At 41.2% G+C, this 16,504-nt stretch overlaps 1 protein-coding gene across 10 annotated transcripts in view; it reads right to left on the minus strand.

Annotated features, from left to right (window-relative positions):
• The window catches only part of BCL11A (BCL11 transcription factor A), a 100,938-nt gene that overhangs the window by 76,907 nt on the left and 7,527 nt on the right, over positions 1 to 16,504 (minus strand). For all 10 annotated transcript variants that reach the window (XM_053890711.1, XM_053890712.1, XM_019428878.2 and 7 more), the window contains exon 2: positions 16,167 to 16,496. In XM_053890711.1, coding sequence (XP_053746686.1) covers positions 16,167 to 16,496 — 330 coding nt within the window. The remainder of the gene's footprint in view (positions 1 to 16,166; positions 16,497 to 16,504) is intronic.

The following is a 16,504-nucleotide window of genomic DNA, read 5'->3' on the forward strand; positions in this document are numbered from 1 at the left end:
TACCTTGCCACTTGTGGCAGGAGGGCAAAGATTGCACATTAAAAGAGCTAAAAATGTCAGGAAGTTATTGGGCTGATGACTCTTGCTTGCCAACACTCATAAGTGAATGCATAATGTCATAATAAACTAAAAAACACAGAAACAGACCAAAGAGATAAGATAATTGAGAATAAAACAAGCCCCAGACGCATGGGTTTGCCACCAGCCCTTCACGGCAAGTGCTGTGCTTCCGATGGGGGCGCTTTTTTCCCCCATCCCTGGCCTTTCCTGGGTCTTGCTTGGGTGTTATTTTCTTTCCCAGCCACCAACAGACTAGTTCACAGGTCTTTCCCAGCAAGGAGTTTAACTTCTTTAAAAAAAAAAAAAAAAAAAGGTCGGGGCGCGGCGGGTGTGGGGGTGGTGGGTACGCAGGAGACTGGGGACGCCTGAGTGGCTCAGTCAGTCGGTTAAGCGAAGGACTCCGGCTCAGGCCCAGATCTCCCTTCTGGTGAGTTCCAGCCCCCAATCAAGCTCCGTGCTGACAGTTCAGAGCCTGGAGCCTCCTACGGATATGGTGTCTCCCTCTCTCTACCCCTCCCCCACTCACTCTCTGTCTCTGTCTGTCAAAAATAAATACACATTAGAAAAAATTTAAAAATAAAAGGAATTAGTTGGCACCGACTTCCTACCTGTACGCCGGCCCACACGCCCCGCCCCAGCTCCGCACACACGTTAGCCGCAGCGCACGCGCTCACACACGCTGGTCTCTTGAACACACCGAACCCTTCCTGTCCCAGGCCCTCGGGTTACTGGCGTTATCACAACTCTTCTTTTCCCAATGGCAAGCCAGGAAAGATGATAGAACCTGTGTGTGTAGCCAAAAGACTGGCCTCAACTGGTTCAGAGGGGAAAAAATTGAGCTGTGTCTTTTTTTTTTTTTTTCTTGCCTTTAGCCAAAGACCTGGGAGCATTTGATGTACAGTCAGCAGGTATTTTCTTTCTTTCTTTCTTTTTTTTTTTTTAAGAAAGAAAGAAAGAAAGAAAGAAAGAAAGAAAGAAAGAAAGAAAGAAAGAAAGAAAGAAAGAAAGAAAAAGGAAGAAAAAAAAAAAAAACACTGAAAAGGCTTGGCTGCACTGGGGCCCTGACATGCTCTCATCTAAAGCTTGGCCCTCGGCCAAGTTCATCTGTTAATGGACAGCCACAACCAAGGGCTGCACCTCCCCCCACCTCCCCGACTCCTCTCTGTTCTCCTACCTCTTTCGAGCTCCTAAAAACTAGACATCGATTATGTCTGTTCTTTTCCCTTTCTATTCAAGATAAACAAAGTGCTTCAAGTTCAGGGCACACCCTGGGACCCTTGACAAAACAATCTATCATTCTGTCTGTTAAACCAGTCTGTCTACACCACGGCCGCGAGAGCAACGTTCCCAATGTACAATTTTCCCTTTGTGCTTCTTCCCTCTTGCCACTAACCTCCTTTCTTTACCACCTTCCCTGGAGCAGATGGACTTGACCACTTTGCTTAAGCCCCTCCTGGTAACCTCAGAAATTAAAGAAAAGATGGGAGCTCCCGGCTGCCCCTCCCCCTGCCCAGGTTTTACTCCTCCCCCTTGCGTGGCCCCCCTGTCTCTCGGACACACACACCCGATTCCTGTTAGACCCACACAATCCTTTCAAGCCTCTTACCACAGACACCCAGAAACAAATTTAAGGCAAGGACTGTCCCTTCTTTTGCTCCCTGCAAGAATATTTTAAGTGAGTTTTGTTTCAAATCATATCCATTAATTTAGCCTGACTTGCAATTAAATGCAAATACACTTTTTACAACCAGTACGGAATGTATTAATTATAACTACAAATGGTCAAATGAGAGCACAGTCCCTCCTAAAAATATTAATAAAATACATAATAAATAATATTAATGAAACAAAAATAGATTCATAAGCCTTGGCCAGGGCTTTTATTATTTCACGCAAGGGGAAATCCAGCCAGTGAAACTTGCTGCACATACTTTGGCGGGACTCTGGCCAACCACCACCAGTGGACTCTAAAGAGTGCGTTTGGAGGGCGGCCGGTCAGGGGTGCTCTGGTGTTGGGGGTTCTGTGCAGATGCCCCGTTAAGAGGCTGAGTGATGGCCACAGAGCCCAAGGCAGAGCCCATAACGTCTCACACAGCTTTCCCTTGTGGTCGGGGAAAGTAACCCACAGGCTGCTTCCCCTTCCTAAGGCAGCCTAGCTGTTATTTCAGTACCCACCCCTCCCCTCCAATGAATCCCCTAGACCCAAGGGAAATGAGCCCAGCTAAATTAAGGGCTCAGGATTCTAGCCCCATCAGCACACCGTTTACTGGTTTACTGCACGAGCGTCGGAAGCCACCTTTCCTCCTGCCACACCACCAGGCCCCTGTTAACCTGTCTCCACATCACACAGCCCCTCGCCTCAACCCCCACCACAGCCTCCCCCGCTCTCTGCCCCCGCCTCTCCCCCCAAATCCAACACACCCACCGCACAATCGAATCTAATTAAGATCAGGAAGAAATTTGCATTTTCTTTTCACTGTACCCCCAGTAATCACAGAAGTTCTTCAAATTTTGAGAATTTTGTTCCTCTGCTAATTATTTCCCTCATTTTGCATTTCAAGGCACAAAGACAGTCTATCTCACTGGTGGTCTATTAATAGTTTGAAGTTTTGAGCATCAGAAGGTAGGGTGGGTTTTTTTTTTCTTTTTTAAAACTATTCTGTCATTTCCAGTTTTGTAAAAAGGTTTTTTTGTTGTTGTTAGTGGTGGTGAATTTAATGTTTCTTCCAAAAGACAGCTTAGCTGTGCCATTCTGTATATTACGTGTATTAAGATATGATCTCCCCCTACTTTACTGATTTACAGAACCTTGGTATGTGAATGGTGGGAGGAAGGAAGGAAGGAAGGAAGGAAGGAAGGAAGGAAGGAAGAAGGGAAGGGAGGAAAAGGAAGAAAAGAAAGAAGGAAAGAAAGAAAGAAAAAGAAAGAAAGAAAGAAAGAAAGAAAGAAAGAAAGAAAGAAAGAAAGAAAATTCCTTGGCATAAGTACATGTTTGCTGATCAAATTTCAGATCATGTGTTGTTCATTATTATGACTTTACTTGAAAAACAGTTTGCCACAGTGAGATGGATTCACTTTATATGCTTACTACCCTTCCATTCCCTTTAAGTACTTTAAAAAAAAAACAGTACAATTTTTTTAAGGTACATTTAAAGCATGAACTGGTTTGGATTAAAACAATGTTTCAATGTCCGTAAATCCCCTCAAAATACATTTTTAAAAGACTTATGCAAAGCCACACATGATTTTGAGGCACCCAATGAGACTGTCCCACCAACAAAATTTAATGGTGATTTAAGAAATTCTAATACTTCTCATTTACTTCCTGTAGAATTATTTGTGTACTTGACATTTATACAGTTTTCTCCATTATATAACAATCTACTCTGGGTACATGAGATTATGCCAATCTATTAGAATGAAATTTGTACTCCATATAAGCACAAGTTTCCAGTCGGTTTTGACTTAACACTATGTTTCAATGTAAAGTGTTATTATAGCTGAGTATAAAGCACAGCTCCTCCATGCTCACGGTTTTTAACTCTAATACTGTAATCTTTCTTGCTGCTTCTAGGGCTGTGTCAGTGTTTACATTCCTGGAAGTTAAATAAACCGACATGGCAAAACTCCTGGATAGACTGAATAATAAGGCTTGTGATGACTAAATTGTTTACTTTTTACCTTGTTAGGATCCCTTGCTTGTAAAGTTTGGGGGAGAGACAGAGAAAGAAGGAATGAAGGAGGGTGATATGAGATAGAAAGAGATTTACACACTGGCTTCCATATGTCACAAAGACCTTCCTACCCAAACCAACGTGACTGAAGCAGAGTGCCTAAGTTCGTTTTGCCGGTTTCGTTTTGTTTTGTATTCTTAAATACCAGGTCATCCAAATTCCCCCTTCTCTCTTGCCCTCCCCCCAATAAAAAGTATGAACATTTTTTTGCCCATTTTCAAATAGCAAATTATCCATTAGATTTCATCATATCTTAGTAAAGCAATTACATCAAGAAAATGATAGTGCGTGTGGAATCAATTATGCATGCAGTTGGCCGGAGACCAAAGGCTGTGAAGTCGGAGAGGGCAGAATCGCTCGACACACACAAATAAAAAGCCCCTGGATCTCACAGATGGACCCCATCAGTTCATCTTACTGCCTAAAAAGTTCATGCACTTAATAATTTATTTGTGTTCTGGATACTGTTTCCCAGCTGAATATTAACAACTTTGAACTGAAGCATGCTTTTAGCATGGTATGGATGGAAGTCACGGTAGGGCAGTGCTAGGGTCCCTCGGAGGTTAAAATTGTAGTTACGTTTCTTACACACTGTTCATTTTCCATCACAATTTATTTTCTTTCATTAAACATTCCTTTTAATCAGAATATCAGTTTCAGTGTTCTGATTCTGCTTGTTAACCAGTGATAAACTCATAGACCAAAGATGAGCATCAATAATACAGCACAGGCTATTCAACAGCAAAGGCAAATACCAAAATCACAGGCTCTCAAAAATCGGAAACCGTTAGTTAGCACCTTGTTTTCACAACCAGGGCACTTGTGTACCTTGAGGGAGGCACCCAGGAGCCCAGAGACCATGACTGACTTTCGTGACTAGGGGAGGACACAGACCGAGCAGCTGAGAACAGAAGCTGGACGAGGCCACAGGAAGACTTCCTCGAGCTCAAAGGTAAATAAGTCAGCCAAGCCCAGGCCCAAGACGCAGAGGTGCTAGGCACATATTTAAAGAAGAAACCCAAAGCATTGTAGCACAGGTCTGTACTTTGTAGCCCTCTCTCTTCCAAAGGAGAAGCCTGATGTCTTAATACGCTGGAAAATTCAAGTCTCCCGGCCACCAAGCCGCTTAACAATGCAACTGCCCGACAACTTTCGTGGGGGGAACAGGGACAGGCAGTGCATATTTCTGTACAGATCGGGATGTGCCTCAATCACACACTTAAATTTTACAGCCTTCTCCCCAAATGAGAACGACTTCCAGCCAACACTTCCACAAACTGTACTTAACGTTAAAAGAAAACGGATAAAACATATGTAATTACTCAAGGTTAGACTTCTAATTCCTCAATTCACTAAAGGAAACTTGGCAAGAAGATGCATCATTTTGCTCCTTTCTACTGGGGCATCCGAGGAGGAGAGCCACTGAGGCAGCTAATACACAAAACATGATCAAAAGTGATTAACAACAGCTTCATATGCAAATTGCATTAATGAAGGAGTGCAAAGTCATCATGTAAATTAAATATGTCAAATCTCTTGGTGAACTTTCAATCTTGAGAAGAAAAAACACTGCTTTAATTTTTTTACATCATCAATTTTGCAAGATTGAAAATCTAAGAATCTTGGTGCTATAAACAATTTTCACCTTTTTTTTCTCCTTCAGCAAGCTGACAGGCCAGCCTGATGTGCACCGAATGTACATGTTAATAGGCCAATCAAAAATGCAAAACAATTCGCAATTACTGGAAGGACCTAATGGTCATTAGAATTTACAACTAGGTAATGAACTGAAGTCTGCCCACACCATGCATATTCATAAAGCAATTTAGCCTTTGAAGATTAAAGAAGTGCTTAAAATTCAAATGAGCTTTAGCAAATTATCAGTAAGATTCATCCAAAAAGCAAAGGGTTTTTCTTCCTATGATTTCCTCATTTTTTTAATGCAAAATTGTTATATCTTCCAGACTGAGCTTAAACTAAACATTGAGCTTCTAGTGAAGCCAAAGGGGGCTAAGAGACAAACAGAGGATGCAAACATCGTTACGGACTTTGTTCATAAAACTAAGCCCTTAAGAGCCAAACCTATCTCTAAACATGGTAATTTATCAAAAACAGCCCAGAGTTGCTCACAGGCAATATACTGCACAGTCCTCCAACAAAACAGATTAACACGAGTCCCACCACCCTCCCAAAAAGCCTTTTTCCCCTCAAGTTGAGTCTCCTGTGTAAACATCCACTGTGGTATAAAAACAGCTTTTTCGTCGCCTTGGAGTGGCATTCATTTTAGAAGTTTCTGCTTCCAAAAGGGAAAGAACAAGAAAGGAGAGGATATGAGGCAGGGGAGTGAGATCTGCTTTACTTCTGGGGAGTGAAAAGCCTGTCATTGGGGAGTTCTCTTCCTGGGGATCCCCCCCTCCGATCCTGCACTGGCAGCATTTAATTCAGGAGGAACAGGTCATGCAGACATCAGCTGACATTCAGAAAGTTGTGATGTCCACCCACCGCCACCCCCCCCCCCCACCCGAGTTACTACAGAGCCTAGTGGGAATTTGGATTCTCATGCTTCCCAGTGACAAGTATGGAGGAGAATCTATCTCACACCTTGAATGCTAACTCACACCTTATTCACCTCATGGTATTTAAGAAATCCTTGTGAGAGAATTCCCAGTGAATGCCTCCTAGGGCCCCATCCCATACACCCAGCCCCGGGAAAAGCCCATGTTAAGTCCCAGCTCGGCTGGCGTACAAGTCTGACTGGGAACAAACAGCTCTGAAAAGCCCACGTGCCCGTGCATACTGCTCCGCTCCTGGACCCAGAAGACTCTGCTTTGGTGACTGTGTTTGAACCCGTACTGAAAATATGCGAGTAACTTCTTTCTGCCACTCTCCCCCCATCCCCACCCCACAACCCCCAGCCTCAGACGTTTTCCTAAAGTCGATCTTACTACCTGAAATGCAGGTATCCCAAGGAAGTGGGAAAGAGAAGGGAGAAGGGAGTAAAAAAAAAATCCAGGTACTATCCCTCATTCCTTGGCTCTCTTATCCACGGCCCGTGCTCAGAAATGTGCCCCATTTTGACGTTTATTAGAAAGAAAACAACGCAGAGCTGTGTGTAACTCACATCCACAACCATCTGTATGAGCCACAGGTCCACAGTCCTGACCAATTCCCTTTGACACTAATGTTACTCTACATGAGTAGAGTTCAATGAGGGTTGATATGGGATGTGACAGAGTAAATCAGAATTAGATTAAAAACAAAAGTTTAGAAACTGATGCTACACTGCAGAGCAAATGGGACCTGAAGGCCAAATTTCCCTTAACTGCCTTCAAGTCATTTTCCCTATTAGAGCGTTTGCCTGCCACCCTCTTGCTGGCGGTACTGCAATCACATCAGAAAGTAGAGTGGAATGCATATAGGAAGGCTCAAGATATTCCTCTTTAGATACAATACCTATATATTTAATGTATAGCAATTAACTTCTGGTCAGGAGTCTATAGGCAGCAAGCTGTCCCAAGCAGATAGAGGGGGAGAGGGGGCCCAGAGCTGGGACAGGCACAAAAGACAGGTCCAACAACAATGCCTGCTGTCAGCAGCTGAATTATTTTTATACAGGAATTTTTATCTCTATTGTACAAACAAGTACGTGTCTGTGCAGACTTGTTAAGCAATCCACTTGTATGTAGAATAAGATTTTTTTTTCTTTCTTGCTACCAGTCACACAGCTCCAAGATCAGAAGAAATACATAGTCTTTGAAGCTGCTCAAATGTTTTAGTTAAAAGGACAGCAGTTGTTTTCAAAGATCCAAGAGTATCTTTATCAGAATTAAATTTTTCCTTATTGATTTTTTCCCCTTAACATAACAAAAACATAACATGAGAAGGTTACGATTTATTATTAAAAATTTTCTCAGTCTTTAAATCATTCTTCAGTAGCCAATGTTCACTTTTAAATGTAAAAGAATAGTTGTGTTGTTGTGTTGTTTTTTTTTTAAATCTTAGGATGGGATGGAGTAGGAGAGAGAAACTCATGAGATTTAAAATTTAACATTGGTTAATGTATTGTTTTAACTGTGAACTCGAAGACTTGTGGAGGAGGGGGCTAAGATGAGCAGTAAATGGCTCATTGTGAGCTGCCCCCTAAATGTAAATAAATCATGAAATCACGGTATCCCCTGAGTCGGTAAAGGGAAATGCTTCAGGTTTTTTTTTTTTTTTTTTTTTTTTGGCCCAAAAAGAGAAACTCCATATTTAAAACGTAAGAGATCAGACGTGGCATGTAGAGCCTTGTACTCCAGCTAAGTTAAGAAGAACCCAAGCTACACCTTATTTCTCCAAAAATTAACAGATGTGATTTCTTTGCAGCTTTTTTTATACATCATTACATATCAAGAAAATGAACAACTGATGAATATAAATTTAAATGCCCTGATGGTTAGCATGGGGCTTCCTTGTGTTATTTGGTTTTTTTGGTTTTTTTTTAGAAAATTCAAAAAGAAAACAGAAACCAGAGAGCATTGTGGGGGGGGGGGGGACACAACAGCACCTGTGTTTGTTTTGAAAGCACCTTCGTGGGCTTCACAATTATTCCATTCTTCATTTTAATGGGAGTTTTTAATCAGCGGACTCACCTGTATCTAAAACTAAGATCAAATTGTAGGTGTAATTGTTCATCGCCAAGGCTAACAAGAGTGAAGATACAAACAGAAACTCATTGTGAGTGACCAGAGGTCCCCAGGTATCCCCTTCATCAACATGCCTGCTCCAGGGTCCCACTGGGAATTTCCTGGCGGGGCCGATTCAATTCTGCATAACACGCTGCCAACCCTATCTGGAAAAGTGTGTGTTAGGCGCCTTCTTGCTTCTTTTACAGGAAGTTTAAATCTGATCATCTCACCTTTAGTGGATATAATTTGTTGTGTAGCACTCTATGAACTTGGTATTTTATCTATGTGGAGAGATCAAAAAGAAAAAAGGAGGGCAGAATAGGGAGCAACTCGCAGCCCCGTCCAGCCCTCCTGCCCGGTGCATTGCCTCAAAGCAGGCACCTGGTCAGGTAAACCTTCCAGGGCATTGCATCAGATCCGCTCACATCAGTCTCCAGGGTGAACCAAGAGATGAAACACTCCGGCTCCCTGTCTGCAGACTTCTCATTCGCCAGTTCTTGGCAGCTTGTTTTTCCAAGTGTTTTGTTTCAGGAAACGTGTGTATTTTCTTTGTACGTTTTGTGGATTTACCACAACTGGTTCTGACAGCTGTTGATTCTGTTAAATGAACACATTATAAAAATCCTCTTTAAAACCTCAAGCAACAGTGGACTCAAAAATAATGGCAAAATGTTTTAATGGAGTTCCAGTTGAGAGTTGATTTTTTTTTTAAGTACAAATGAAGGTACAGAAGCCTTTTAAGTCAGCACTACATCTAAACTGAATGTCTGTGTGTGTGTGTGCACGTGTGTGTGTGTGTGTGTGTGTGTGTGTGTTTAATGGGGAAAGAGGGGTGTTGCAAATCACCACAAATATTTACACTGTATTCCCTTTGTTCAAATCACATACTTTTAACAGGAAAAGCTGGAACAGCGGCTATTTAAAATTTTAAATATTCAAACGCCTGTAATTAACCATACGAAACAAATTATGTCGCATTTCTCCATACCACACATGCAAAAAATTCTGGTGGTGGATTGGGAGGTGGCAGAGTTGGGGAGACAACTCCAAGAGGAGGAAAGGATGATGTTTTCATTTTGCCATAGATCAAAGGAGAACAAGAATGGAAACTGTAGCATATCGAGCATTTTTACATCGCTGTCTTTCACACTGGGCTACCTAAGTTTACACAATTCCCCAGACTAGCTGCATATTAAGCTTGCTGTGTACAGCTTTATTATGGTGCGGTGGTGGAAGAGGCATTAATATTCCGGCTCCGCATCTGACAGGGCATTTACATGCGCCCATCTGAGCGGCACCTGAGAGCTCCTCCAAGGTGCAGTAACTGTGCGTCTATTGTAAAGGCAAATGAAGCTCACCTATTCCCTGCTGGGGTCAGAAGTGACCTCACCACCCCCCATGCTTCAAATCCTTCCCTTGCCAACCTAACTCAATGCCATCGCAGAATGACGAATGAGCTCAGAAATAGACCCCAAGTTACTAACCCTGCTAAGAACAGCAAAAGCCTTTGCTGAAATGTTTTAAAAATGCATAGGGAGTGCAGCTGGCCAGTAAAAAGCAGAAAGGCAGATTCCAGTGAACCCAATATGGAATACGTTACATTCTAAAACTGATTAGAAATACAGTCTGATGTTTACTGGCTTCAAAGTGAGTTTGGCATCAAGCATACTGGCTTTAATAATGCTGGCATTTATTATTATTATTATTATTATTATTATTATTATTATTATTATTATTTTAAATCTGCCTTTGGTCTCTAGGAGACCTAAAGCATTCTAGGAGAGCTAAAGCATTCTTATTCGTCAGGTTACATTTCCTGGAAATTAAGTTTGTGACAGAAAATGACTCTAGTAGCAATAATATGGTTCGTGCTCAAATTAATTAGGTCATTGTTGTAAAAACTACATGGCAAATTACAAAGGTAAATTTACTGATATTGGCCAGAGCCTCTATACCCTGGAAGTAAAGGAGAGAAGCAGTTTAAGGATGCTTATTTACCAGGGGAGGAGGAAAGGACAGAGGAGGGAGGGATACAATGGCCAATTTTCTATTTGTATTACAAATAACAATACTGGTTATTATCCATTAAATTATATAGTCTGAACATATTTATGAACTTTATTAATGTCCTCCAAATTGACACATAAAATAAAAACCTGCTTGATTTGAGACAATGTTAAAAATGGGCACTAAGTTAAAATCTTTTTTCTTTTTTAATCCTTGTAATAACAACACTGCTGACATAACCATGACCCAAATGAAATCTGAACAAGCAGAAAGGTACTAAAGATCCTTGGTGATTAAATCTCTTGCTAAAAAAGTGGCAAGGTGCCAGGCTGGGTCCAGTTTGATGCTAAGTGCTTTTTACTGCATAAAGCTGGTACTACGGTATGTAAAAACAGACTTGGGCTAGGGGTAAATTTTGTCAAATGATTCCTTTGTGCAGTAAAGGGTGTGAACAGACCAACCAAAGTCCATTAAATTAAGTTAACACTGAATGCCGTGATCTCGGTGCATCTCCCTAGCTGTGCTACTTTGGTTCAATTTCATGTTTTCCCCCAAGGAAAGCCAAACTTTCTTCCTTTCTCACTGACTAGTGTTGAAAAGCCACCATTCATCCATTCTCCTTTATTAAACACTTTCACTTAAGAAATCACAAAATTGTGAAAAATGCTTCCCTAGGATTTGCACGTTAGTTATATGCTCCAATTTAGTCCTCCCACATTAGCCAAACTACATGGGGGCTGTGGTGTGAAATTAATGATTTTCCAGGACTTGAAAATGTGCCATTAATATGCATCCAACTCTCCTCTTCCCTGAGCTTAAGGTTCGCTGTCCTGACATTGCCTGCACGTTTCTACACCCAGTTGCATTTTCCAGCCCATGGGCAGCTCCACAATTAAATGCCACATGCACGAGGAGAAAGGTGTGCAAAACAGATTTCAGATCCTTTAACGTAAAAGGCACAACTTGCAATACAAGGATGGAGTGATTTAAGAAATTACAGCACTGTTTTTTTTAAGATCTCACAGAATGAACACAGAGAATGGGAGGGAAACTTTCCCCCTCTGCTCCTGTTCTTGAAGTGAATACATATTTGTGTTTCCAATAAAAGGCCATTTTTACATTAACTGTCTGTAACAGCAGGAGACAGAAAAACTAACACAATCTCCACATCACACACAGGATGATCTTCATATCACGTGGCCCTATTCTCAAAACTATTATTTATAAAAGACAACTAGGAAAATGCACAATGCATCTTTTCTGTGTCACCGGAAGGGTAATGTCTGAAGAACTTTGAGATCTTTGGGAATCTTCCACATTTTAGACTTTTTTTTTTCCTTTTTGGCTTTCCGAAGTAAATTTAGCAGCCATGCGGGCCACTGTGTTTAATTAAGCTTTCAAAAGTCCTCTGACAATGCCAACAATTGTAAGACACTTCTGTGGCTCAATCATGCAATCACTGTGACAGTTCTATTTACAATTTGTCTTAGAGAGAGTTTCTCTGACATTGTACTTTGACAAAACATCCAAGCTGCCAGTTCACAACCTTTCTTGGTCTTATTTACAAATACAGCTTGTATATAGGACTCCCAGACTCATGAACATGAGTCTTTGGGTAGTGGCCTCACAAACACAGGCTCCCAGTGAAAATCCTAGATATATATAAGGAAACAATATTCTCTATTCTCTGCATACTGAAGGTAAATAAAATGTTCACCAGTATATTGGGGTTTTGTTTGTTTGTTTGTTGTTTTCTTTTTCAGCTGCCATGCTAAAAATTCACTTCAGAAGTCAGTGGTTTTTATTCAGAATCACACAAATAAAGAGAAATTAAAAATAAGTAGTCATATTAGGATACTATAATTTATAGTCTCATTTACAATTATACCATGAAGTACACAAATACATCCCCAATTCATGCTGAGTTAGGAAAGAATTAGAATGGGTACAAAAAGAAAAGGCAAGTTGCTTTGCTAAGTTCCGAAAAGCGTTAAGTATATTATACTTGATTTACCTTTAAGTAACATGCTGACATGTTTGTTTTTGAATTAGTATTTCCCCCTCCATTAGAGTAACTGTCTAATATATTTTTATCTAGTTACGAAGTATATTGCCTAAGCAAATTCATTTTTAAATATCCTGATATAGACGTCTATGTTCATGATTTTAAGGAGAAAAAATATTATATATCAATAGTAGTATATCTGAGTACGTTTGATAAGACTGGTCCTATTCTCCCCCATTCTCTTAAAAAGCTAACTTCACGACAGCCCAACCCTAATTTAAAGATTTCCATGTGTCATAAGCCAAAATCTCAAATCTGACATTGTGGGATAATATTTTTGGCCTTTTCTGTAAGTGAACAGCAGTTTCACATTCACTAATCTCTGATGAGTATTTCCCCCATCATAAAAGATGAGACTACAAAACACAGCAACAGCCCTGTTAAAAGCCCTGACTGCCAGTCACAGGCTGCTGACATCTGATGGTGAGTATCTGACATAGAAATAGATGAACTGGGCCCCACACAATATGACCTGCTCATTTCCAGTTAAATTAGTACTATGTCAATGGTTTCACTGGATCACAGCCACACAGTATTTTGAATATGTGAATGAAATGAAAAAAGCAACCTGAACAACACACACATGTACATGGGTGAAGTGCTGAAGCTCGTAGCCATCTATACGCCAGGTAAAAAGAATCACCCTTTCCAAAACACACTCCTCTTCGGGCGGCCTATGTCCAGTCAAAATGCAGATCACTTTACTGAAGACTTAAAGAACGCTACCTTATTCTCCTATTTGAAAGGCCCCAATGCTAAGCTTTATTTATCTCAAGAAAATCTGTCACTGTTTTATTCCTGCTTCCTGCCTATAAAATGGCACAGAACACACAGGGAGCTCAAATCCAACTTACATCACTTTAATAAAGCCTTTCCTACACAGTGCACTTAAATGACTACCTTTTATGTGGTTGCCAAACATATTCTTCTAGAGATTCATCAATAGATCTCTCTACTAATATGGAGCATTGCTTCTCCTTTCTTTTTGTGACACAATTCAAATATCTACTGGATGATTATTCTTTTTGTTTCCTTCCTTGCCATAAAAAGAAAAGCAGACTTGGAATTGTAAAGGCGTGCTTGAGAGAAATGGGCTGGTAGTGTGCACAGCCGTCTTCCAGAACTTCCCTTCAGAGACACCTGAGGGCCAGGACATCTTAATTTATGTGCGATGGTAGAATGTTAATTTCACCATAGGAAACTCTTAATTCATTACTGTGAATTATGAGAAGTCATGATTCTAGTTACTGACATCTCGCTTTGAGATGTGACCACGCTATTTATGTCCAGCCAATTCCAGGGTGGGAACAGGTGATTAAACACAATGAAATGAATCAAGGCTTTGTAATTATTTGTGCATGAAAGGTTTACCTCACCTGGGTTGCTACATTTGTGCACCCATTGAATATCTTAGATACCTTATAACGCTTTTTATCTCAGTGAAATTATTTAGTATTAGCCTTCTAAAACATCTTTTAAATTTGCTTTCTTTTATTTTTTCTTTCTTTTGTGTTTTGTTTTTGGCAGGGCAGGGAGGGGGTGCTTCTCTGGGCTCTGCTATTATACTGGGTCTTAGAAACAAAAAACCTTTATGACAACCAGAAGGTAAGGAAAATATCTTTTCTTTCTCTATGTACATTCACAACTATAATAGTAAAAAGCTATCACTATAGTGCCTTCCCCCCCACCCCCAGCTTTTAGATTCCTCTTCTAAGTACAGAAGCACAGAATTTTGGAGCTGGTTAATCCGAGAGTGAATAACCTATTTGGGACCTCAGTAAGAAGTGTGGTTTTAATTCCTGCTTGACAGACACTGTGTTTTGTCTTTTAAACGAGCGGCCCGATATGTAAATACGATGTTACATCACGCAAGTGTTACTCCATATTTGGTGATTTAGAAAGGCTTTGGATCTCCGAAGACGACAAATCCCCTTCCGCTTGCTCTTGCTTCATTAATCATGCCTTACATTTTCCTTCCAGTCACAAGACAGCACATGGAAATGGTCACTGCCATTGCCTACTTGTGTGTGTGGTGGGGGGGATAAAATGTTAACCTACATGTCACATAAGCTAAATGCGGTGAATTCTAGAAAAATATTTTGTAAATGCAGCTTCCCTGGTACAGATTTCTCTTTTCACTAAAGGAAAAGTATCTGAGTGTTATTGCAGGAAGCATGGGGAAAAAAAAAGAAAGAAAGAAAGAAAATGCCACGTTTGATTTTAATGATCAAATTCCAGAGGGGGCGGGAAGAAGAAATAATACGACATTTAATTCCCTCTGGACCACTGACCTACTACAGTTCAACTTTGTGGTCAAACGAGGTCAGAAAGACAAGTTCCAGTGAATCAATTGATTATATGCACTATCTTTCCTAAAACTGAATAAACCTTCTGCGTTTTGGGGGAGGGGGCAGGGGGAAATAGAAGAAAGGGAACCACCAGCAGGCTTAGCATTTTTGTCACCATAGACTCTGCATTCACTTTGTCTTGTGTGTTAAATCACTCTGGTTTCACAAAAAAATGTCTTAAGGGTCACTATATAATGTTGCTGCTTATCACTTAGGGTAAGGATTTAAGTCCCTCTGCTAGCCGTTAATTCCTTTTCCCATGAGCTGCTGAGAAACCCACACACCTAACTACCTCTCTGCTAAAATTAACCAAAGGAAGGAGAGCTGTTGAATATGTGTATGTATTTTTCCAAGAGAATTTTTACATTGTGTTATAGCTGAAACAGTGGAAGTCTGGACTGGACATTTGTAAGGGTGACATGTGGTTGTGTAAACCACAAACAAAATCAAGATACATCTGTCAAAACCACATCAGAGACAAGAGAGAGCACAGAGAAGCATTTATCATTTAGCTGAGGAGGCAGGCTGCAGGGAGCAGCCGTTCCTGTCAAACCAACCTTTTGAAATTTCCAACATGCCCTTAAACTTTTCGAGTAAGCATGTCTGTGCGCTTCAGCAACTGCCCTCTCTACTCTGGCCTGGCCAGTCGAAAATGGCATCTTAAAGTCAAGGTCACGGTGTCATCCCACCACGGGGCTGTGTTTAATTACAGCCCCATACGGGCTGACAGCCAATATGGATCCAAGGCGAGCCCTGAAGCTCAGTTAACTCTTTCTACCCAGTCCCAAACGCCCCGTCAGCCCACCCTCCTTCGCAGAAGCCTTGAGAACTAACAGCACCCCTAGGGAGGTCTGACCAGGTATTCTGACTCAAACAGGTCATTGGCCAAACTACAAAATGCCTGTATGGCCACTTCGCCTCTGACTTGTCACCATGGCTGGAAATGGACATTGGAAACAGGGCCAGGTATACTAAGGTTCAACACTTAAAAATGAGAAGGGGAGAAAAAAAGGAAAGAAATTCAGCATCAACAGATCCAGAGACAGGGTATCAGGTGTGTGTACCTATTCCACCTATATCTGACTCAGTGAAGTGGAAAATATTTATTTTTTTTGTGTTCTGGACGTAAGCAATAGGAATGATTGTTTTAACGTTACAGGGCTGTCATGGACAGTCACATGGAGAAATACAGAAAGCTCTTCACCACTCCTGAGTGCTTGGCTACAGCACCTCTGAAAATGAAAAGAAAACATGCAAACAGCTTTTCTCCTTGCTTCTCATTTACCTGCTATGTGTTCCTGTTTGGGGCAAATTCCTCTAGATGACGTTGATAAACAATCGTCATCCTCTGGCGTGACCTGGATGCCAACCTCCACGGGATTGGATGCTTTTTTCATCTCGATTGGTGAAGGGGAAGGTGGCTTATCCACAGCTTTTTCTAAGCAGAGGCTGCCATTGCATTGTTTCCGTTTGTGCTCGATAAAAATAAGAATGTCCCCCAATGGGAAGTTCATCTGGCACTGCCCACACGTGAGGAGGTCATGGTCCCCTTCTGGAGCTCCCAAAGGGCCGTGGTCTGGTTCATCATCTGTAAGAATGGCTTCAAGAGGTTCGGCTGTGGTT

The sequence above is a fragment of the Panthera pardus genome, unplaced genomic scaffold (genome assembly GCF_024362965.1).
Source record: "Panthera pardus isolate Hobbes unplaced genomic scaffold, ASM2436296v1 HiC_scaffold_25, whole genome shotgun sequence".
In the NCBI taxonomy this organism is placed as follows: Eukaryota; Metazoa; Chordata; class Mammalia; order Carnivora; family Felidae; genus Panthera; species Panthera pardus.